The sequence below is a fragment of the Lissotriton helveticus genome, chromosome 10 (genome assembly GCF_964261635.1).
Source record: "Lissotriton helveticus chromosome 10, aLisHel1.1, whole genome shotgun sequence".
In the NCBI taxonomy this organism is placed as follows: Eukaryota; Metazoa; Chordata; class Amphibia; order Caudata; family Salamandridae; genus Lissotriton; species Lissotriton helveticus.
The window spans coordinates 41,275,036-41,298,404 of record NC_136071.1 but is presented as its reverse complement, the minus strand read 5'-3'; the positions used below and the strand labels follow the sequence as shown (position 1 = coordinate 41,298,404).

The 23,369-nt window shown below is 45.8% G+C and overlaps 1 protein-coding gene across 1 annotated transcript in view; it reads right to left on the bottom strand.

Moving 5' to 3' along the window:
- Positions 1 to 1,073: 1,073 nt before the first annotated feature.
- WAS (WASP actin nucleation promoting factor) overlaps positions 1,074 to 23,369 on the bottom strand; it is a 139,010-nt gene continuing 116,714 nt past the window's right edge. Inside the window, exons 9-12 of the mRNA XM_078664702.1 lie at positions 22,802 to 22,955; positions 15,617 to 16,086; positions 6,228 to 6,333; positions 1,074 to 1,420 (exon numbers count right to left, since the gene is read on the bottom strand). Coding sequence (XP_078520828.1) covers positions 1,365 to 1,420; positions 6,228 to 6,333; positions 15,617 to 16,086; positions 22,802 to 22,955 — 786 coding nt within the window. The 3' untranslated portion in view covers positions 1,074 to 1,364. The remainder of the gene's footprint in view (positions 1,421 to 6,227; positions 6,334 to 15,616; positions 16,087 to 22,801; positions 22,956 to 23,369) is intronic.

Below are 23,369 nucleotides of genomic sequence, written 5' to 3'. Positions count from 1 at the left end.
TACACACCAGAACGTTTGATGGCTGGGCTTTGGCACTGGCTCTTGGGGCCAGACAACATGCCTGACTGTCTCTGTTGCTTTGCTGGAATGCCACATATAGGAATCGAGAGGTGCCCCATTGCCTCCTGGGAGACAGGCAGACAGTATGATGCTCTGGTGCTGTGGTGACTTCTTAGGGAGAGAATCTCCTGGCCTCTGGTGTACAGGGAACACTTTTAGGCACTGGTTTGTTAATGAGTAAAGTACCTTGCAGAGTATAGACTCACCAACACACTGTGTTATGCTGTGATGCTGGTGCAGAGGGTCACTGAGAGAAGCTCTCTGCTTTCTAAAGACACACTTCGGTAGGTCCTGGCGTAGACACACTGGGGATATGTGGTAGTGAGAGAAGCACCCTGACTCCTAGGGGTGCAGACACACAGCCTTAGGTCCTTGTGACAGGGACATGTGTTACTGAGAGAAGCACCCTGCTCCTTCCTAGGGGTGCAGACACACTGCAGTAGGTCCTGGTGATGGGGGTGAATGTTAGTGAGAGAAGCACTCTGCCTTCAAAGGGTGTAGACACACACCTGGTGGTCATCAGGATGGGGGGAGGGTGTTGCTGAAAGAAGCACCCTGATGCCTCCTAGGGGCACAGGCACACTGCAGTAGGTCCTGGTGATTGGGGTTGTGTGTTAGTGAGAGAAGAACCTTGCCTTCTAGGGGTGTAGACACACAGCTGGTGGTCATCAGGATGAGGAGTGGCTGAAAGAAGCTGCCTCCTAGTGGTGAATATGTCTCTTTACACCGCAAGCAAATACCACGTGGTATTACGCGCGTTGAGACCGCTGTTTTCCCCTAGTGGCGGCAGCACACTGCAGTAGATCCTGGTGATTGGGGTTGTGTGTTAGTTTGAGAGGCACCTTGTCTCCTAGGGGGGCAGGCACACAGCATCTAGCCCTGATGATGTAAACATGTTACTGAGAGAAGCCCCCAGTTGTCTGGGAGAACAGCCAGAGTTTATCAGTCTTTGGTGATGGGATGGTTTGTTAATGAGCGAAGCCACCGCCCATGCAGGTACCCCAATGGAGTCGACCAGGAACACTTTATTCATACGTTAATGGGAGCTTGAAAAGCGCTGCACACCACTAGTAGCTGCTTCAGGGAGCTACTGCCAATGGACTTATGAGCCAGGGGAGAGGCTGCATACTACTTCAAGGTGTACAAAATGGAGTTGCACAAGGTCCAGTGTGCCCAGGGGGAGGGGGGGAGGGATGCTATGTTCTTTGTACAGATTTCTTCACTGTATGCCAATCGTGGTGCACGTCTGTGTGTACGTGTCCTTCCGGAGTGTCAGGTGGGAGTAGGGTGGAGAGAAGGTCTCCTCAGTCATCCCACTCATCATCATCCTCATCGTCCCCGCCAGCATCTTCCTCTTCATCTGCGGAGAACAAAGCAAGACAACTTATCAGCAGGTAGAGCTCCTCCCCAACATATGAGGTTGCTACGGCGCAGTCAGGGCTATGCAAGGTCAAGGAGGCGGGCCTTGACCTGGAAGCAGAAGCTAGAGATGGAACCCTGGACCACAGCTGGAGAAGAAACTTAAGTGGCGCAATGACAACACAGTTAAAAAAGAGGAGGGATATGGAAACTGGAAAGGAATCACAACCACACAAGACTGGAGTCAGAGGGGAACCCCTGGGTAAAGATAAAAGAAGACAGAAATAGGGAATTCAGGGAAAGCAGTTCACCAAACAGGGTGAGCAGCAATAAAATCACCATGCTAAACTTACTTCACACTCCCAACAGAAATGTAAAATATAATTGTATATTTAATAGTTATCATTAGCAAGTATTCATATTCTGGACTGATTTCAGAGCAGCACAACCCTGGTCCATATATGCCAACATCTGGAGTCGCGTAAAGCTTCTGTGTTTTTGACTTCAGTGAACCCCACTGAATCACTATTGGATGCCGGGGACCCCTTCCTAAGCAATTTGAACTTTAAAAAAATCTCACAAATACAGAGCCTGCTAAAAATATCAAACACATGAGCAAATTATTACATATTTTATCTAATTAAAAAAATATGCAAATATCGAAATTAATAGGGAGGTTTGGGCTTTTCAAAAATTATTTTTATTTTTAATAGACGAAGCGATGAGCTAGACTCCAGAATATCTTTGTCTTTTTTGCACCTAAGGCATGCTCTCTTTTTGTCAGTGCATACCCGTGTTTCAAATGAGGCCACCAATCATCCATACTCAATTCCATTTGCTGTGCTCCCACTGCTCCCGCAAATTACAATACCAGTTTCATTTTCTGCATCCAATTTCAAATTCCTTTACATTTACATAGCACTTTAAAATGTTAAGTTTTCTATTTTGTTTTTATATGTGCATGCACTTTATCATCCTGCTCATATTGTTTCATTTTCTACACAGTAGCAGAGCCCCTGAATAGGTGTTGCAGACCCAAAGGCTTCCTTAGACCCTCGTCAAGAAACGCTGGCCTAGGGGGAAGATTTAGAGACCAATTTTAGGAGAATGTATTTTTTCCAGAGTTGAATTGGATTGGAGATCGTTTTAGGAAGGAGAAAGCTTACATATAATGTTTGTACCATAAAAAGTCAGGTGTCTTCAACTCTGTTGTGAGGCTTTGTCTGTTTGTCCACATAAAGTATGTGTAGCATCCTTTCCAGCCCGGGTACTCGCCAAAGACTACGCCACACATGGAGTTTACTACAGCACGGTATTTCTTTTCTGTGTGTAACCGCCAACTCAACATTCTAAAACTGCATTCGATTCACTACGCTGTAACGCTTACGTCACAGTTCTACAGAGTCCATCAGGAGCCACAAAGGTTCCATCATTACAACTCAGACAACCCTACAGTATGGATGCTTCTTCGGCCCTCAGGCCTTGAGTTCAGTGTGATGGGGAATGGTCACAGGTGTGCTGGAGCCCACACCTGGTGTTGGGGTGTCAGTGTATCTCAGTGTCCTCAGAGTACGATGGATGTGGAGATGTTGGTGTGCACAGTCAATAGAACCAGGAAGTCCTCATCATTCAATGTCCATAGCGCATCAAGGTGTCAAGGAGTTCTCATGAGGTTTTGTCTCTCATTGAGTACCTGAGTCTTTGATTGGCTATGGAGGCGTGACTGAGTATCAAGGAGTGTGAGTACCCTGAAGTCATTGTCTCAACAGGAAATACGTTTACCCCTTCATAGGATCTTCACTTAAATTAATTCTTAGTAGAATATCTTTGGTTATGTGCTTGAATACAGATAATGTTTAACCAATACATGTTATTTCCAAAAAATTGTGTTAGCAAAAGAGACTAGCTTAAATATGGGGGACTCGGACTAGCTTTCTAGTCCTCTCTCTCTCTCTTGATACGCGCATTTCCAAAAAATTGACATTTGAACATCCCTTACCCGAAAACATTTCTTATTGTTTAAAAAAACAATGAAAATAAAAACAGCTTTTTTTAAATTTTTAACTTTCAAAAGGAAAAGAAGCTTTCCTGAAAAGCCTTTGACAGGCAGGTTACACATTAGCACTACACTGCACTGCAGTACCAGATGGGATCGGTTTATTTCCTCCCTCTGAGTCAAGAGCCCAGAACACTGACCTTTGCACTTTGTACAGATCCATTAGTTTTATTTTTGCTTTTACTCTTCTTTTGATATCTGGTTCCTTTTAATACGTACTTTATGCAGGTGGATTGTCTTTTACACAATATACAAAATAAGGACAATTCCTTAGATAGACCAGTCTCTGAATATTAAGGGTGAGTCGTCAACGAAAAGTTCTGCAAGACTTCTCTGAGCCGCAGAGATCTTCTTCGCCATGGCGAGAAGGCAAAATAAGCAAACTTTGCATCCAAGCATTCAGACCCCTGTTCAACGAGGAGCTGCTCTTTTGTTTGAAACATTTAAATGAGCAAATAATACACATTTATTTCCTAAGAATGCCAATGCGTGTAATAGCTTCTCGCTTCATTCCACTCTGTAATATACCTTCAATTATTTAAAGGAGCATCAGGCAAAAAAAAAAAAATCTTTACTCCAAGTTCAACTTCGGCCTACGATTGCCTCCTAGACTTAAGTTTGTTGCGTAACCGAAGCATCTGCACGTGTAGCTGGCACAAAAGCTCCTGGTTTTCTTCGACAGTGCCCTTTAAAAAGCGGCCTCCAGGGATCACTCTTTTGTTCTGATGGTCATTTGTTGTTGTTCTTCTTCTATTGAAAGCCATTCTGAAGCTCAAAGTATCAAAGGTTGGATTATTCTAAATTCTCTTACATGGCCAAGTCAGCGGTGGTTTTCAGATTTTCTTTGCTCAGAGAAGCCACAGAGTAGATGCTGTGTAGACCGACCCTTCATCCTGGAAAAGCCGCACATTCCATAAGTGTCGTCCATCACACGCTTACAGGCGCGGCCTCTTTGTGGATACTGCACGAACACTTGACTCTTCTCTAAATTCTTGAACCTTCCCGAAGAGGTTGAGCATGTTGCCAAAAGGTCCTCTTAGACCTTCAAATGGAAGAGGTTTTGCATATGATGTTGCGACAAGAGCATAAATTGGATACTTTGCCTGGAAAATGATATTTATTTACCCGTTTATATAGCCAGATCAAGCCAAAGTCTCTTCCATATAAGTTTACAAGCAGCATTTATGTGGCACAGAAAAGGCCTTTCTCAGACAACCTTGTCTTAAAGAGCCTTCTGAAAGCCTTTGGCATGTGATAAGACCTTCATTCCCTTGAAAGTTGAATTATCAAAGTGAATTCTCTTTAGTTTGAACTAATGTACAAATCTGACCTTCAATGTCTTTGATAGATATCAGCCTTAGGGGTCATAACACCTTTCAAGTAGTTTTTCAGTCTAGGCTCTTTTCATGAATCCTGTATGATAGTCTACAAGAATTAGTTGTATCTAAAACCCACCCTCTTCCTTTTTGTTTGTTTTTTCCAGGTTAGCCATTTCCAGTTGAGAGTTTACTTCACACCTTTCATTCGAAGGAAACCAGTCAATGCTACCTTGATGATATCATACCAGACAAACAGGGGCCCTTTCGTAAACTATGCCGCTGGTAGGAATGTTAGAATCCACAGCCCATCACATAGTCTCGCCATCTTCAAATCCTATCTGAAAGTTAGCAGATGTTTTAAAGACGTAGAAACCAGTTCTTCTCTTCGGAGAAACTTTCCTATGAACAACGTTTGGAAATCAGTCCAATTGTTTATCTGAATACCACTCCAGGACAAACACACAACATGGGTTGGATCCCTGCAAAACCAATGTAATCCACATTTTTAACATCTCATTTCCTTCCATTTCCATTGCTTTTTTCTGGCTTTGTCACCTCCTAATATGGAGAGAGGCTTATTCCTTTAGGTTGGTGTTTATGGATGTTATTGAAGGTACTTGTAGGCCTTGGTGAGACTTACACCTCCATATTCTTCACCCAATGAGAACCAGTGGCGCATACACTGCATACTCTGCGGACAGTGGCTGCTGAGAAGCCGCACTCTATAAAACTCCCCTATAATCATAACATTCGCTATATCTGCGCACCATCCAGGACCTTAGGGTATTTAAGAAAAAATTGAAGACGCATCTGTTCATGTGAAGCTTTCTGCTTTCCCCTATGGTTCCGCGCCGGGACACTCATGAGTAGCTGAGCGCGCAATAAGTTCATATAACATAACATAACATATCCCATCACACACTGAGGACTCACACTCTCCTGAAGGAAAACTAGGATTACAAGTAACTTTCCCTTCTCATCATTGTCTGACCAGTATGAAAGCACCCCTGTACGAAGACACACAGATCTGCAGTATTCAGCGTCTTCAGTGGCTATACCAATGTCCTCTGCTTTTAATGCCCTGCCAGCTCCTCGCGATGCACCAGCCCTGTCTGTATAACGGGTAATCCTGCAGATACAAGGAAGGTTCCACTTGTCATCAATACGTTTCGGATTCTTATGGGGCTGGATCTCTTGGATGTATGAAGTGACTGACCAACAACACTGGAGCACAGAGGAGTCCTCTGGACTTGGTGGTCCCATCAGATAGGTGTCCTCGGTCTATGATGCTAACGAGAGACCTTCCAACTCAAAGTCCCACACGCATGTACTGCCCCTTCGTGTGGAATGTATTCTTCAAAAGCCCACACTCTCTCCCACTGTTTGTTATAAACACCTGTAAACACAAAAAGGAAGCAGTGAGCAGAACTCACCTGAAGAGTGGATGGCTTTGCTTCTCTTCTGCATCACCTGCATCAGGGCACCCACGATGCCTTCGGGGCTCTCCGAAGGGGACGCAGCGCCCTCCGTTTCAGTGACCTGCCAGAGGCAAAAGAACAGACTCTCAGGATTCATGAGAACATTCACACCTACATCATTGATGAGACTAGACCAACATCCAGGATGGTAGCCATAGAGGGACAATCAGATATTATATCACCATTTTGGTTGAGATTTTTAGATCAGCTATCAATTGTGTGTGATGTAAACATGTATCATTTGCCATCCCCTGGTCTAGATCCAATGTCGCTTGTAAACGACTGTTGCGAGATTCTTAATTTTAATGAATTTGGAGCTTACAATATCTTCCTGAAGGTTTGCAAGAAATGGGACATTTTGAGTTTCAGACTTCAATGTAAAAGAGAGGAACACATAAGGCTTTGTAAGGTGCAGTCACCATATGAAAAACCAATGTACTGCCTCTGTCCCAATGTTTTGAAAGGTGTTTATGTCATGAAATGTCAATTTCTTTTATCTGGATCTTGTTAAGAAAATTCCATGAATATTTACATTTTATTTTTGAAAAAAGCAGGCGATCAGATAATGTCAATATAATTAAAAGCACTTTTCACAGTGATCCTTTGTTTATGACACAGATACAAAGACCATCTGTAAGGCCCTCAACCTCGAACTTGTATTATAAATCAAAAGCGTTGCTTTACTGTCCACCTCCAAGGGCCACAATGGTTTTACACTTTTTCTCCAGAAAAGTTTTATTTCATCCAGATTGAGTCCACAATGAGACTCAATTATATATTTAGGAGCAGATGTATCAAGCATTTTTGCAGAATCTGCCCATTTGTGAATGCAAAAATTGCTTTTCCGATGCAGCAAACCTGATTTTGCGATTTGTTAACTTGTTACCGAATCGTAAAATGGGTTTGCGATTTGGTATCAGGAAAGGGCGTGTTTAGGGTGTCCCTTCCTAATACTGAATCGCATCGGTATGTATGAATGTTTAGTGACCGCAATTGCGGTCGCAAAACATTCGCATTTTACCGCCTACTTCAAGTAGGTGGTAACCCATTCGCAAATGGAAGGTGTCCCCAAGGGACCCTGTCCCCTCTGTGATTGTTTGTAAAACCATTTTAAGAGCAGGCAGTGGACCCATGGACCACTGTCTGCTCTTAAAAAATGAAAAGAAAACTTTTTATTTTTCGTTTTGTAAAGCATTTCGTTTTCCTTTAAGGAAAATGGGCTGCCTTACAAAATAAAAAATAAAAAGTTTTCTTTTCATTTTTTAAGAGCAGACAGTGGTCCATGGGTCCACTGCCTGCTCTTAAAATGGTTTTATTGAAAAGCAATCACGGACCTGGTGGTCTGCTGATCTCAGCAGGCCACCATCCCCGTGATTTTTGCGATTCCTAGGGGGTCGCAAATTGCAACCTACCTCATTAATATTCATGAGGTAGGTCAATTGCGATCCCTTAGGAATTGCAAAAGATGTACTATACACCTTCATACATTGCATTTTGCTATTTCTTAATTATGAATCCTTGTGATTTGCAATTAGGGAATAGCAAAATGCGAGCTACATACATCTGACCCTTAGTGCTTTTAGCAGCAGTTAGGTCGTCTAGCACTTTCGGTGCTCATGACGAGCTCAGCTCGTCATTAGGCACAGTGGAGCTGTGCTCATGACGAGCTGAGCTCGTCATAACCGCCGCGGAACCACCACGTGTGGATAATTCCCCTCCTGTGTGGGGCGTTCCATTAAGTGGGTGGAGTCGTAACGAGCTCAGCTCCTCATGAGCACAGCGCCACTGTGCAGCATGACGAGCCGAGCTCGTCACAAGCACCGCGGCGCCGCGCGCAGCACCCTCCACCCGCGTCGCGGGGGAATTAGCCCCGAGGCGAAGGGGCTAAACATGCCCCGGCTCTCCATAATTGCTAAAGTTTGGATAAATAAGGAAATCTTCATGCTTGAGAATGGAGATGTAGAACAAGCAAGTCCGTGGCAGGGACTCTAGTGCTGCACACCTTTCAGGGGTCTGTGATGGATGCATAACTATTGCTGATTGGTCCTCGGTGCAGTGTAATGATATGTGAGTCTGCCTAGCGGCAAGGAAGCATGGTGGGCCTTCTTGTATATGACACAGGGGTTAGCCGATGGCTGTTAGACCTCAAGGAGTTGAGGCATGGTTTAGATACATTGGAATAACAATAGATGAAGGACCAATTAAACTAGTTTAGATTCAATTCAACTAATGCAGTGATGCTGTGCAGTGAAGTCCCAAAGATCACTGACCCAGAGAGGTGTGTGGATTCCTCATCTTGGGCAACTTAAAAGACCCCGAAAGAAGAAACAAAAGGCATCTTTTATTGTTTATTTTTAGTTACTGATCCAACTTGGCTTGTTTCTTTATGTCTATGGGTGAAAGTATGGACAACTAAGTGTGTCTGAGCATAGACTCCTGAAAACCTGTGTAAAATTCCTGCAGCCAAGAACACTTTAAGTAGTCCAAACACATTACAAAAAAGTGAGCTGGGATTCCCAGTGCAGTGGTGGCCCCACACCTGCCCTTCCATTATACGCCTCCATGATAAGAGCCTTGTGCACATAAATATTAGACATGAATATTTATCAGCTCTTCTGCTTGACAAGTTCCATCGATCATCCCTTTCACCCTTAGTGAAAGGGATGGAGGTCACTGATGCTATCAGGGAAGTTCTCGACTCGGGGGGAAAGGCCGTGTTAGTCATGCTTGACTTGTCGGCGGCTTTCGACACCGTTCCTCATGATGCCCTCCTTGTAAGACTCTGGGAGTGTGGCCTTCGAGGAACGGTGTGGAACTGGCTAAAATCATTTCTGGCCGACCGCCGGCAAACGATCTGGGCGCCTCCTTTTTCCGCTGATATGGCTCCGCTAGAGGTGGGAGTCCCGCAGGGCTCCATTCTCAGCCCTATGCTGTTTAACATCTTTATGGCCCCTCTGGCGGAAGTCGCGGAATCTTTTGGCGCCCGGATCGTGTCTTACGCTGATGACACCCAACTCCTGTTCACATGTGACAGGGAGGGGTCATTTGATGGCATAAAGATCAGGGATTGCCTTGGTGCGGTGTTTGAGTGGTTCAGAGGTCATGGCTTAAAATGCAACTCTGACAAGTCAGAGTTGCTTTTTTTCGGTTGCGCACCGGAACATGACTGGAAATCCTGGTGGCCTCAGGATATGTTTCCTCCTGACAAGGTTGCTGCGAAGGCGAAGAACTTGGGAGTGATAGTGGACTGTGAGTTATCCTTTGGACCCCACATCTTGTCCATTGTAGGGAAGTGCTTCGGCATCTTACGGATGTTGAGGAAATTTTTCCCTCTACTGTCACTCAATCACAGGAAAACAGTCGTACAGGCATTAATCGGGTCGCGTCTGGACTACGCAAACGCTCTCTTTCTGGGTCTACCAAAATATCTTATGACCCGTTTGCAAGTGGTCCAGAATTCGGCAGCCCGTGCTATTTTTGGACTCCCAAGGCGAGCTGGCGCCACTGCCTTATTGAACACTCTTCATTGGCTACCCATCTCCAAGCGGGTCCTTTTTAAATGCCTGACTGTGGCCTTCAAGGCCCTTAATGGTATTGGCCCCAAATATATTGGGAAACGCGTTTTCCGGTATGTGCCAAGCAGGAATCTCAGATCATCGGGTCTGTCTTTGCTTAAAGTTCCTGTAATTCGTCGTGCACGATTGGGAGGTCGTTCTTTCCGCTATCTGACACCCAAGGCATGGAACGAATTACCAGTGTCCCTGAGATCGGCTCCCTGTCTTCTGACCTTTAGAAAGGATCTGAAGACATGGCTTTTTAAGAAATAGTTTTTCTTTCTTGTTTTCTGTTGTGTGGTTGCTTTCTATGCTGTCTTTCTTTGCCAAAGCGCCGGGATGCTCCTCGGAGTTGCCGTGCGCTATAAAAGAAATAAAGTAACATAACATAACATAAAGTAACTTAGTCGCCCACGTGCAGTGGGATTCAAAGGATGTCAGCAGGCGTGGCTAGAAGTGCGCTCACGATTCTCAGCCTATTATTCACTAGGAGCAGCTCAAAGGATGCGCATGATTCTCAGTTTTCACAGCTGGTCTAGGCAGAGGGACAATCACAATTCTCAGCGAAGAAAGAAGGCACAGCTAGAAGGTTTTGCTTTGTTCGCCCTATGTGGCAGGGTATGCCCAGACGTGGGTCCCTTGCTCACTTTGCCACTGGATTCAAGCTAGCCTGGCTGATGACGGCTGATTAGCCAGAAACCGGTCCCAGGATGCTTGTTTCCGGTTCAGGGAAGACATGGCTTGGCGGTTTGGGCTGGGCTGTTCCCATGAGGCACAGGGTCAGACTGATTTGCATATGGCCATGTCTGAACTGGGGTGGCAGAGTGGGCTAAAGAACGGTGATGGATTAAACCCAGATCAGTTGACTGGGGGTGAGTGCTTGCAATGTTCAACGTGCATCATCCCCTTTGGTTTTGCACAGCTAGAAGAATCTTCACGAATCTCAGTGTACGGTAATGATCTGTGGCACACCTTGCAACGTTTGTCAGACACAAGAGAGTTAACTCCAACTCCAAACTAGCTCATGAGGAAAGGAAAGGCTGGAGGTGTCCACAAAATGTCAGAGACGTTTGACTAAAGGCTTGCATCTCTGGAGGACACACGTGTCTGTGTGTGAACTCAAGCTACACTTCCCATGATTCCATTGAATCCTCATGTTGTTTGGAAACAGGAGCGACCATTTTGGTATAAGCTTCTTCCTGATTCGCAGTGTCCTTGCGAGGCAGTCAAAATCCTTTGTTGCCGTAGCCAGGACTTGGATTCCGGTTTCTGTGGATACCTTACACTCTGTTTACCAATTCCTTAAAGTGTGTTTGGGAAAACAGAATCTGAACACACAGAAGTATTCTCAAGATATATTGTTGTATTTGAAGAAACAAACGTTGATAGTTTAAATCACTGAATCTAAACTATCTTGAAGGAGCAGGGAACTAATGACCTTCTTTAGTTTGTTGGAAAGGTTAATCCATCATAACATAAGCCCTATTATAAGTTCATTATGGCATTTGTACAACGAAGAATGAAATGAAATGATTACGCACTTGTATAGCGCACGACTACCCATAGGCATCTCGGCGCTTGTACGAATACCGCCGAGGAACCCTTCCTGGCCTTTCCCTGTGAGGAGCTCACTCCTGGGCACCCCCAAGGTGAAGTCAGGCATTCTCAGCATTGTTGGGGCCGTTGTAGAGATTAAGCAAGCTATTGCCCAGAGATGCAGAGTGGGACTTATGATTAGAATAGGCACCGAGGCGAGATTGATCAGGTCTGAGGAAATTGAGCCCGAGGCGGGAAATGAACCCTAGTCCCGGCCAGACTACTGCATCAGGGTCTGCCGTCTAACCATTGATTCAGAAAAGGGGGTGGTGATGAACAGAGTGCCTGAATTAAGCAGACCACTCTTACCCAGTCCAAAGATCAGGGCTTGATCCATCACCGTTTTTTAGCTCACTGCACCATCCCAGCTCAGAACTTGGCTATATGCAAATCAGTCTGTTCCTGTCCCAGTGCATGATGGGAACAGGGCAAACCAAACTACCAAGCCAATTCTTATACTGGGAAGGAAACAAGCTTCCGGGGACCGGTTTCTGCCATTTCAGGCGTCGTCGGCCCGGCTTGCTTGAATCCTGATGGTGCAATGAGCAAGGGACTCACATCTGAGTATACCCTTCCACGCTTATGGTGGATAAAATGATTCAGAAAAGGGGGTGGTGATGAACAGAGTGCCTGAATTAAGCAGACCACTCTTACCCAGTCCAAAGATCAGGGCTTGATCCATCACCGTTTTTTAGCTCACTGCACCATCCCAGCTCAGAACTTGGCTATATGCAAATCAGTCTGTTCCTGTCCCAGTGCATGATGGGAACAGGGCAAACCAAACTACCAAGCCAATTCTTATACTGGGAAGGAAACAAGCTTCCGGGGACCGGTTTCTGCCATTTCAGGCGTCGTCGGCCCAGGCTTGCTTGAATCCTGATCGTGCAATGAGCAAGGGACTCACATCTGAGTATACCCTTCCACGCTTATGGTAACATAAGCCCTATTATAAGTTAATTATGGCATTTGTAAAACGAAGAATGAAATGAAATGAAATGAAATGATTACGCACTTGTATAGCGCACGACTACCCATAGGCATCTCGGCGCTTGTACGAATACCGCCGAGGAACCCTTCCTGGCCTTTCCCTGTGAGGAGCCCACTCCTGGGCACCCCAAGGTGAAGTCAGGCATCCTCAGCGTTGTTGGGGCCGTTGTAGCGATTAAGCAAGCTATTGCCCAGAGGTGCAGAGTGGGACTCATGATTAGAATAGGCACCGAGGCGAGATTGATCAGGTCCGAGGAAATTGAGCCCGAGGCGGGAAATGAACCCTAGTCCCGGCCAGACTACTGCATCAGGGTCTGCCGTCTAACCATTGAGCCACACTTCTCTACAAGAATGGGATATCCATCACATTGCGACAGAGTAACCCATCTGCCATGTGTTGGGCATGAATGGATCATATGACGTAAAACAAAAAAAGGAATTTTAGTTATTTTTAAAAGTCTCTTGAAATATACAGAATGCACAAATAGGGGCCTATTCATACTCAACTTACTACAAAATGCTATTCACCAACCTATGTGCAGAAGTCAATGTCTACGGCTCTCCTATCTTTTCTGTGCAGAGACTGCGGAGTCCTTTCTACACATATGCCTAGGTTTTAGTAGCAAATATAGGAGGAGCATGGGGGTGACTGGAAAATGGGTAATACCTACGACTGAATGGGAGGAGTTTAGGCAGCACTAAGGAGAAAGGAAGGAAGGGCTGGGGGGGTGTAGGGAGGGACATGTACTCGCCTAGAAAAGAGTAAGCCCATTGCTATTAACAAAATCCACTTCTAAAGTACTTACCACAGCCAAATCCGACCCAAAAAAGTCATTAATGTACTTCAGTGAGGACATGGAGTATGTCCAGCATTGCACAAGGCCAATCACTGGCACTCCAAAACCCTCCCATAGAAACGAATGAAGTTTCGGATTAAATTCAGAACAATTTTTTAAAATAGTTAAAAATATAAATAATTCCCTAAATTCCTCCCTAACCCTTCTTCAACCTCTCCTAACTCCTCCTTAAATACTGTTGTGTGTTTCTCATGGAGCCCAATATCTTTTCCCTATGTTAGCCTGATTTCTGCACATTGTAGGCCGATTTTGCTTTGCACTCGTTACGTAGTATCACGCTTGTTTTTGTGCCACATTGTAATGCATACATAGTCAGCACATGGTTTCGTATTTTGTTCTTTGTGGGGGGGACGCTCGCTGTTTGGGGGCAGACAATCACAGCGGGAAACACGCACAGGCCTTACATGACGTTAAGGGGCAATATATATAATAATGACGCTCACACGGGAATACTCTGATGGACCGGAAGTCCCGAGCGACTCCGTCCCTTTTATTTATAGCCTTCTGGCCACGCTTGGCCAGAAGGTGATACAAAGTTTGTATGTGTTTCCGGGGCTCAGCCGAGACCCCATGGAAACACTAGAGCGCTACATCCTTGTCCATGGATTTAGTCCGAACAGCCTGGGCACAGTCAAACAACATTACTTCTTGTTATTTTTTTGGGTCGAACACTAGCCGCTAGACATAATAGAGAAATCCATCTGCTGTTGTGGAATGTACACGTTTTGTCATATAATTTGGGACGTGTTGCTCTGAGACACAGACAGAGCCAAAGTCCTGCAGACGAGAAGGCTGCGCCAGCTGAGATGTAGAACAACCTTCTATATGTGTTAATGTACGGGGTCCGCCACTAAAACCCAGCGATCTCTACTCTATAACCCCTTAGCTTAAGTAGTGAGGGTGGGTTTCGGCAAATCTGTCAGATAATATGACAGGGTTTTTCACTCTATATGGCTTGTTAACCATGCTGATAACATTTTAGGCATGCATTTGCTCCATATTTGTGGCACACTTATTGTATAATAGAGCACAATCGTTAAAATAAATATTATACACTGTTTTGGTGTCTCTGTTTTATTATATTGTGGACAAGTATGAGTGAGAGAACGAAAGTGCATGACCTGCTACCGTAATCCCTGAGAAGGTCGAGAGTGTTGTGATCCGGGGTGCCAAATCACTTGTCTCTCTGGAAACGTTAGGAGGGCAGGTGAGGCACTATGAGCTAGTCAGATTCGGGCCCATAGATACTGACATAGTATGGAGCCTTTGGCCCTTATTATGATGTCGGACGGACTGTCACTGACAGGTCATCGGTGGCGGGCAGCGCAATATACAGGGCATCGATCCAACTACTGCATTATGATGCAGGCGGTCGAAGTTGTCAGGGGAAAGACCGACCCCTTCAACAGGATCTACCATACCGTCAGGGCAGTCGTCAGACTTGTATCCCTAGAACGAAGCTGGTGCCTACGTGGGCACTGCCGTAGGGATTACCATGTCCATTTCCTGCAGCCTTTTTATGGTGTGTCACCACAATGAAAAGGCTATCGTATAGGGACTTTGGGAACCCCAAGCAGGGTCCTCGTGCCCAGTGGGCCACTGCTGAATGGCCAGGGGGGCACATGTGGTTCAACCAAACATCCATGCACCGTGTGCCTAACACAACATGGTGCCTGGCATACAGTTCATGGATATTTGAAACATGCCTTTTTGTACAGCGGCTTGTGCTGCGCCACTTTTTGGGCTGCAGCAAAAGCAGTAGGATAAGGCGGTTTCTGACCGCCTACACAGCGCTCTCATCAAAATATGGCGGGTGGGCCCACTGACTGCTTGTCGGGCAGTCGCAATCCCGCTGCAATGGCGGTCGGATGCTCATCCGAATGCCATTGTAATGCGGCCTTTAGTTCCTACATACGGATGTTCTAGGGTTCCAAGCATAGTTGTGCTTCCGAGCAGAATCCCTTCAACAACCCCTCCCATGTAGTAGTTTTTTTCAAGACTCTAACCCTGGTCCCTCTCACGTTTATTATTCAGCAGAAAACTTACAAGTAAGGATCTCTCCTTAGAAAAGATCGGAGAGGCAGCGAATGAGGTAAAGAGTTATACTCATAGGTTTGTGAATGGCATTTTGTAATAATAAGTTATACTAATGTAGCACTACTTTATGTGCTACAAAATGCAGTTTAGGAATGTGGCCCTAATTTTTCATCTTGCCTTTGGATATCCACTGCCAATCATAGCTTAGCCTAAGTATTGTAACTGTGCTTGGTTGACTGTGTATCCAGAGACGTGCAGAAACGTACATTGCTCTCGGACTACAAACGTTGGTACGCAGCAGAAATAAACTCACCTTGTTGAGTTGGATCCCTTGTCTGATTTGGTCCAGGAGAGCTCCGCGGCTCTTAGGAGGAGGCGTTGGCTGAGGCCCTGAAGGGCTAGATCCCCCTGGAGGAGGTGGGGGTGGTCCACCTGATGGAGGCAAAGGTGGCACGCCACCACCAAAGGATGGTAGGGGAGGTGGAGGTGGTGGGGGAGGCCCGCCACCCCCAGGAGGAGGTGGGGGAGGAGGCCCGGCTCGAGAGATGGGCGGTGGAGGTGGGGGTGTACTCCGTGTAGGATGTGCTGCAGGGTTTCGCTGAGGAGGTGAGGGACAGGCTCCTCTGCTGGGGGTAGGTGGAAGACTGCCATGGGCTCCTGGAACAGGTGGAAGGGGCCCTGACCTTCCCCGACCAGGAGATGGAATAGATGGTGGTGGCCCAGTGGGCGGTGGAGGGTGCGCAGCACCTGAGCGGGAGGGTGGCGGAGGAGGAGGAGCTGGTCCTGTGGAGAAGCAAAAAGAATTGTTAATTCCAAAAAATATTTTTTCGTACTATCCTTCATTACGGTAAATCCACTTCCCCATATGTGCATGCCCTGGTTCCTGAGATGACGTACCAAGATCGCGGGGACTCGAGGGAATTTGAGTTGCACCGAGACGCACCAGAAGGGTCTTTTATTGATAATTCTAACCTTCACTTACGTAGTGCTGGAACATCAAGTGGGTTTCCATATGGGGATGTGGAGAAAGGGGTCCATTCATAGGGGGGTCCAAAATGAGCTGTTTGTGTATTTAACATATAACTTATGCAGATATCCTGAAAATCTAGCATGCATCTGTGCTTACTCTGACAAACCCTATGCTGGATCAACTGAACACAGTCAGATCTGCTTCTGAACTGACTAGACCAGGGCAATTGTTTCAAATGTGCCTTACGTAAACTGATCATGGGGTTTGGCCTTGCTTCCCTGATGATCAGAGGCCCTCTCTTCCTCCGAAGGAGACAGCGTATCCATCTTTAAAGATGGCCAGTGCCCTGGACCAGATATAAGGGAACTGCCTCAGTTTCAGAGTAAAACTTGGCAGGATATCTTTGAGCCAGGAATTATTTCAGGTTAACATGGAGTCACCAGGACCTCCAGTAGAGAGTTGTTGTTTTTGTGAGACAAGGAGAGGACTCAGAGACAGATCTGTGAGCATAGAAGAGTTATGCCAAAGTATCTCTGAAGATCTTAATTTGGGCTTGGAGACTTGGTTAGAAGAGGCAGCTTTACCCTCTTTTATGTATCTTTGTGCACATGTGCACACACACACACACACACACATGTACCCACACACACAGACACACACACACATACATGACCCCCCCCTCTGTTTAGAATTGGGTGATAATGGAAAATCCTCTTATTTCTGGAGCTGTACACAATCTGGACAAGAACCAAAGTTGGAATCTCAAGACCCACTGGAATCTCCTGATGGAAATTAGGAACAAAACAAAGACTGAGCACTTCATCCAGAAATCTGAGATGTTTCTGTGATCACCCAAATCTAAATCTAGGTTGTACCTCCAGAATATGAAGTTTTAATTGTCAAGCTATAAGAATATTGTACAATAAATACCAATGACAAAAATATGAACAAAATAAGAATGTATTAATAGGTACAGGCTTACTATACTTCACTCCACAAAGATGTACTTTGACGGTATACGTACAGTGCTAAATTTGAGCCTGTGGATCCAGGTAGGGCCCAACTGCACTCACTCTTGCAGACCGACAATTATTTGTAATCTTCAGACTTTGATCCAGAACAAGAGAGAAAAAAGGGCATAAGAGAGGGAAAAAGAGGAAGAGAATTACAGAAAAGCAGTGGAAAAGGGAGAAAGCAGAGATTAAAAATGACCTGCAAGAGTGAAATAAAGGGGCAGGAAGTGTAGGGTGGTGGACAAAAGAGGTGTGAGGTGGAATCAAGACTAGACAGCCTTGGTATGTGCCAACCGCCACATTCTGTAGCGCTGGCCAAAGCTTTCGAGGGAAACTTTGGGCAGCAGCACTTATTATTTCATGCATTAAGCACGCTATACCTATCATGAATGTGCATAGCTGTGATGTTAAGTATAATAAATCTATACTTACCAATACATACTTATCTCCATGATATTTTGGTTGTCAATATTTGTGCTGCAATATTCTTGTAGCATGGTATTTTTGTAGTCAATATTCTGACACAAAACCCCTCCAATCTGTTAGAATGAATGAGCAGGAGTTTGCTTGAGGAAAGCATGTGTTCTGCTTTGTTGTCGAGGCCACAAAACAACAAGAGACACCATAATCTGGACTAGGACATTTCTTGAACCGAGAAAGACAGGAGAAAGAGTCACAAGAGTGGACAGAGGGATCACAGGACTGAGGTCAGACACGCACGGCCTAAAGGTACTCACTCTACAGGGTCATTCAGCTTGGGCTAAACTAACTTTCGCCAGGCCTGATTTAGATCTCGGCGGATGGGTTACCCCGTCCCAACGGTGATGCATATCCCGTCTGTCGGAATATAAATCCCATTATATCCTACGGAATTTATATTTCACCGAAATGGGCTACCCATGACCATTGTGTCTGCCTAGATCTAAATCAAGCCCATAGTCTGAAACTAAACCCACCACCACAGGTATTTCAAAACAGTCCATATGTGGCTATGAAACTGGCCACCATCCTTCACTTACTAAAGAACGCATCTCTGAATCCTGCGAACCATGCACCCACACAACTACAGACAAATACCAGAGTTGGTTCGAATGAGCTGACACATTGAGAAAACTGTGACCAGGGAGTTCCAGAAGGTGATCGGTATCAGTCAGCATCTCTGCCTTTCTTAGGCACTGATCATCCTTGTTGTCTGGCCCAGTCTGCTGTCCAGGACTCTGCTTACTCAACGTCTGCGTGGTTGCTTACAGTATTCCGGTGGAGAATCTAAGCTCGGTGGTGAGTGGCGAGGACTGTGCCTTCTACGTAAACACCCAGCCCACAGGGAAAACAACCATTACAACGCAATCATTACAACGCACTACCTTTACAACACAGTCATTGCAATGCAACATCCTTTACATCGCATGCCATTACAACGCATGTCACTACAATGCATGCCATAACAACGCATGCCACTACAACGCATGCCATTACAGCGCATTATAAGGTAAGTAATGGGAAATAGTCATTTTTATCCCTACACTATCCAACACTTACCCTACTGTTGCACTCACTGGAGTGGGAACAGTAATTTTTACCCCTACACTATCCAACACTTACCCTACTGTTGCACTCACTGGAGTGGGAATAGTAATTTATACCCCTACACTATCCAACACTTACAATGCTGTTGCCCTAAAAGTATTATGTGTTGTAATGGTATACGTTGTAATGGAATGCGTTGTAAGTGTAGTTTCTAAAAATGCGTTGTGATGGCATGCGTTGTAAAATCATGCGTTGTAATGGATGTTGCGATGTAAAAACCGCGTTGTAAAAGTTTGCATTGTAACGTGTCCTATTCGGCCCACAATGAACCAGGTTCCTTCTCTTCGCCCACATCCCTCTGGGCTTCCCTATCCCACGTACCTTTATTTCCAACATGTTACCCCATCTTCCGTTCATCTCCTCTGCACACGGAAGGCTCCTCACTCACGAAGGTGATAGCCAGCTGTGTATATATTTCAGGTTACTCCATAGAGCCGAGGCCGCCTACTACCAAATCCATCCAAATCAATCTTATCTGTTCATCTTCATCTTGAAAGTAGATTGATACTAGGAGGGTCTTTAACACTGCGAAAGGTTCATTAAACGCCAGCTCAGCTGCATTTAAAATGATATATTGGAAATAATGCACAGCGCTTCATGCAGTACAAAATTAAATGGGGGAGGTCTCTTAAGTAGTCCTCAGTAGTGCAGCCAGCACTGCTACCGCCACTCCTACATCCAACGACACTACTATTCATAATTTCCGATCAAGTACTAACAGTGCTAACACATATTCTGCTACCAGTGCCACTGCTCTTAGTGTCACGAATTGTGCCTGTCGCTACTTATACTGTTCCTACTACTAATGGTATCTGCTATTTTTCCTTGTGATTCTTGTTGCCTCAATCCATTCACCCTTGATACCCCGTTGCCTCGATCCATTCACCCTCAATACCCTGTTGCCACGATCCATTCACCCTCAATACCTGTGCCTCGATCTAATCACCCTCGATACCCTGCTGCCTTGATCCATTCCCCCTCAATACCCTGTTGCCTTGATCCAGTGGCTCTCGTTACCCAGTTGCCTCAATCCATTGGCCCTCAATACCCTATTGCCTTGATCCATTCACTCTCGATACCCTGTTTTCTCGATGTATTCGCCCTCCATCCCAGTTGGAGGTATATAACGATTTGCTTCCACTACGCAGCCGACCTAAAAACATATGGGAGAGCCACAGGACATACGTAACGAGAAACGAAACACCAGAACCAACAGTAGCGAACGCCCAAGAGACGGTGCCACAAAACAATCACTCGTTGAAAACGTGAATTATCACCTTCGCCACAGGGGTAATTCCCCCACGGCGCGGGGAGGGGAGCACGGTGCCGGGGTGCTTGTGACGAGCCCAGCTCATCATGAGGCACAGTGGAGCTGTGCTCATGGCCACCTGGGCTCGTCACAACCCCGCACTCTGATTGATTCTCCCGTACAGGCGGGGAATCAGCCGCGCGTGGGCGGGCCACGGTCGTTATGACGAGCCCAGCTCGTCATGAGCACAGCTCCACTGTGCCTCATGACGAGCTGGGCTCATCATGAGCATGGAAGGGATTAAAGCAGATGCAAGAGTGGAAGCTAGGACAGGGACCAAGAAGAGCACTCTGTATGCTTGAGTCCAATGATATGTATATGGGCCAATATGTTGTGTCAATGAAGTACGATCTCCATGTTACATTGTAAGAATACAGAATAACACGAAATCAATAATGTTGCATGTAAACTATGTGATTTATCAAGTCTGTTATCCTAATGGTTTACTTTTGCTAATAAAAACAATTTTTTAAAAATGTATTCGCCCTTGATACCCTGTTGCCTCCATCCATTCAACACAGGCCGGCTGGAACAAGGAAGAACTCAGAATGACCAAGCGGCAACACAAGCAACTAGAATGGAGGTGGCACTAGCTTAACATATCCTCACCAGCTCCCATAGCAGCAAAAAAATGTTCACGAACGTCAACGCACCCACAGCAACAACCAGCAACATGACTCCCACTCAGACATTCTTAGTAGCAAAATCACAGCCATATACAACAACTTCTACCCGCCACCGGACCCCAGACACCTGGCAACTAGCCTTCTGACAACGGAGAAAGAAAACATCCTTGTCACATGAAACACCATCAGCACAGAACAATCCACAACAATCATGAAGAGCATCCACTCAGGGCACACGGCAGACCCCTGCTCCACCACATCTTTAACAAAACAAAGGCTTCACCCCAATCAGCGAAGCCCTCCCACCCCCTACCCCTGGCACCTCCATCAACAGATCCACCTAGCCAGACCCATCCATAGCACCAAGACAGTCCTCGTTGCTGCAACAGACGATGTCCGTAGGACCATGGACAAAGGAAAAATGTGGCTTTCATCCTTACTGACTTCTCAGCAGCCTTCAACACAATCTCCCACCCCATCCTGATGAAAAGACCACATGAGCCTGGCGTCCAAGGACCCTGCCTTCCATTGGAGCTGCAAACTCCCCCCCGGAAGAACCTGGACAGTCAACATACAGCCTTATTCTTTCGAAAGCCCTGGACCTCCTTTGCGGAGTGCCTCAGGGCTCCTCTCTCAGCTGACCTTCTTCAAGATCTCATGATCCCACTGGCCGACGCCATCCGAGCACACAACACTGATATACTCACCCACACTGATGACACACAGCTGACGCTGTCCCTCTTGAACAAAACACCCAGCCCAAGCAACAACTTCAAGTCCTGCATGACTGAAGTGGCCACCTGGATGAAGTCCTACTGCCTCAAGCTGAACACTGAGAAGATCAAAGTTGTTTTTCCAGAAAAGATGCCTTGCCGTGGGATTCAGCCTTATGGCCTACGGACTTAGGATCTACCCCACCCCTAGCTCACAAGCACAGAACCTCAAGATCTTCTTCAGCAACAAGTTTCAATGATTACGTAAATGCAACAACAACGAACGAAGGTTTGTATGAGTAGCCATAATGGTTAGCTCACCCCCCACGGAAAAACGAATCCTTCTTGAAAGTATATGGAAGTAAGGGGCTCCTTTTCTCTGAAATGCCGGAAGGATGTGGCCCCAGATCCATAAACAATCAAAGAAAGGCTGGCTCAAGAGAAAGGACCCTGATAATCTCCTAACTTTAATCTGTTGCGTAATGAGGACAAAAAAAAACAAGTTTCAAAGCTACAGTAACTTGGTTTCTGGATTTGAATAAGGGCGGCAATGTTTGAACTCCAGTGTTAGAGCCGGGCAAATACCTAAATGTTTGCACTTGAGCACGTTGAAAAATCTCTGTACTTCTCCCAGCAGAGCAAAGTGCAGAACAATTAAAATAAGATTTTTGAAGGACCAATTTCCCATTAATAATTTTAGCAAGAAAAATCTCTGGATGGAAAGTAGGCTTCCAGTGGGTTTTCTCTGGCAACATTCTTCTTTTTTGCATGCATTTCCACCCACAGAAAACTTCAACAGTTTGCAAGAGCACTGCTGCAATATCCCTCCCTCCCCAATTAGTTTTTTCTTTGTAAGTCATTTTTGCTTTATTTTCTCTGCTGAGATTGTCTATAGGGGCTTATGATGAAGTCTGTGCTTAGATTGTATCAGGGTATCAAGTATAGTCAATGTTTTGTCAATACCTGCCCTTTAACAGATATATTTATTCACAATACACATGTGTCTGCTTTATGAAGTAGGAACACAGATCCTGCACCAGCTCTCCAGTTATGCAGATCTCAGGATGTGCAGGGGATAGTTTAGAAGAATCAAACTTACTTAAAACATCAATGACCACCAAAAGGAAGAGTATGGTAGGGAGGGGGAGGTGGCAGTCTCTGCTTGTACCGTTCTGGATCAAAATACCACAATGAAGGCCCTTGTGTTAGGGCTGTGGAGTGGCAAGAAATGGGCTCAGCATGCACCCCAGGACCAATCCACCCAGAGGACCCCCACTTACCGCTCCTCCTCATTTCCTGCTTGACGGCCTCCATGCCGCCCTGCTGCTCGATGAAGTCGTAGATCAGCTTGGAGGTCTCAACGTCCGTCAACTGGTCCTCGCTGATGCCGGCGTGGGAGAAGAGGGCCTTCAGCTCCGGATCCAGGGCATTGACCTGGTCGGGAGACAGAAGAGTGTGTTTATAGAGCCCAGTGGGGTAAAAACACTCTATACAGGTGGGTGTGAAAGGTTGGGATGTGTGTAGGACACGGATGTATGACATTACAACGCATGCTTTTACCACGCATGCCTTTACAACGCAGTTTTTACAACGCATGCCTTGACAACGCATAGTGCTTAGGGGTGCTGGATAGTGAATAGTTTAATTTACTATTCCAACTCCAGTCCCCGTGGATAGTAGGGAAGGTGTTGGATAGTAAATTAAATCTATTCCCTATCCTAGAGCGCCCCCCAGCGCTATGAGTTGTAATGACATGCGTTGTAATAAATGCGTCGTAAAGGCACTGCGTGGTAAAAGTTGCATTGTAAAGGATGTTTCCCGTAGGACACTCCCTGTCTCACCTTACCT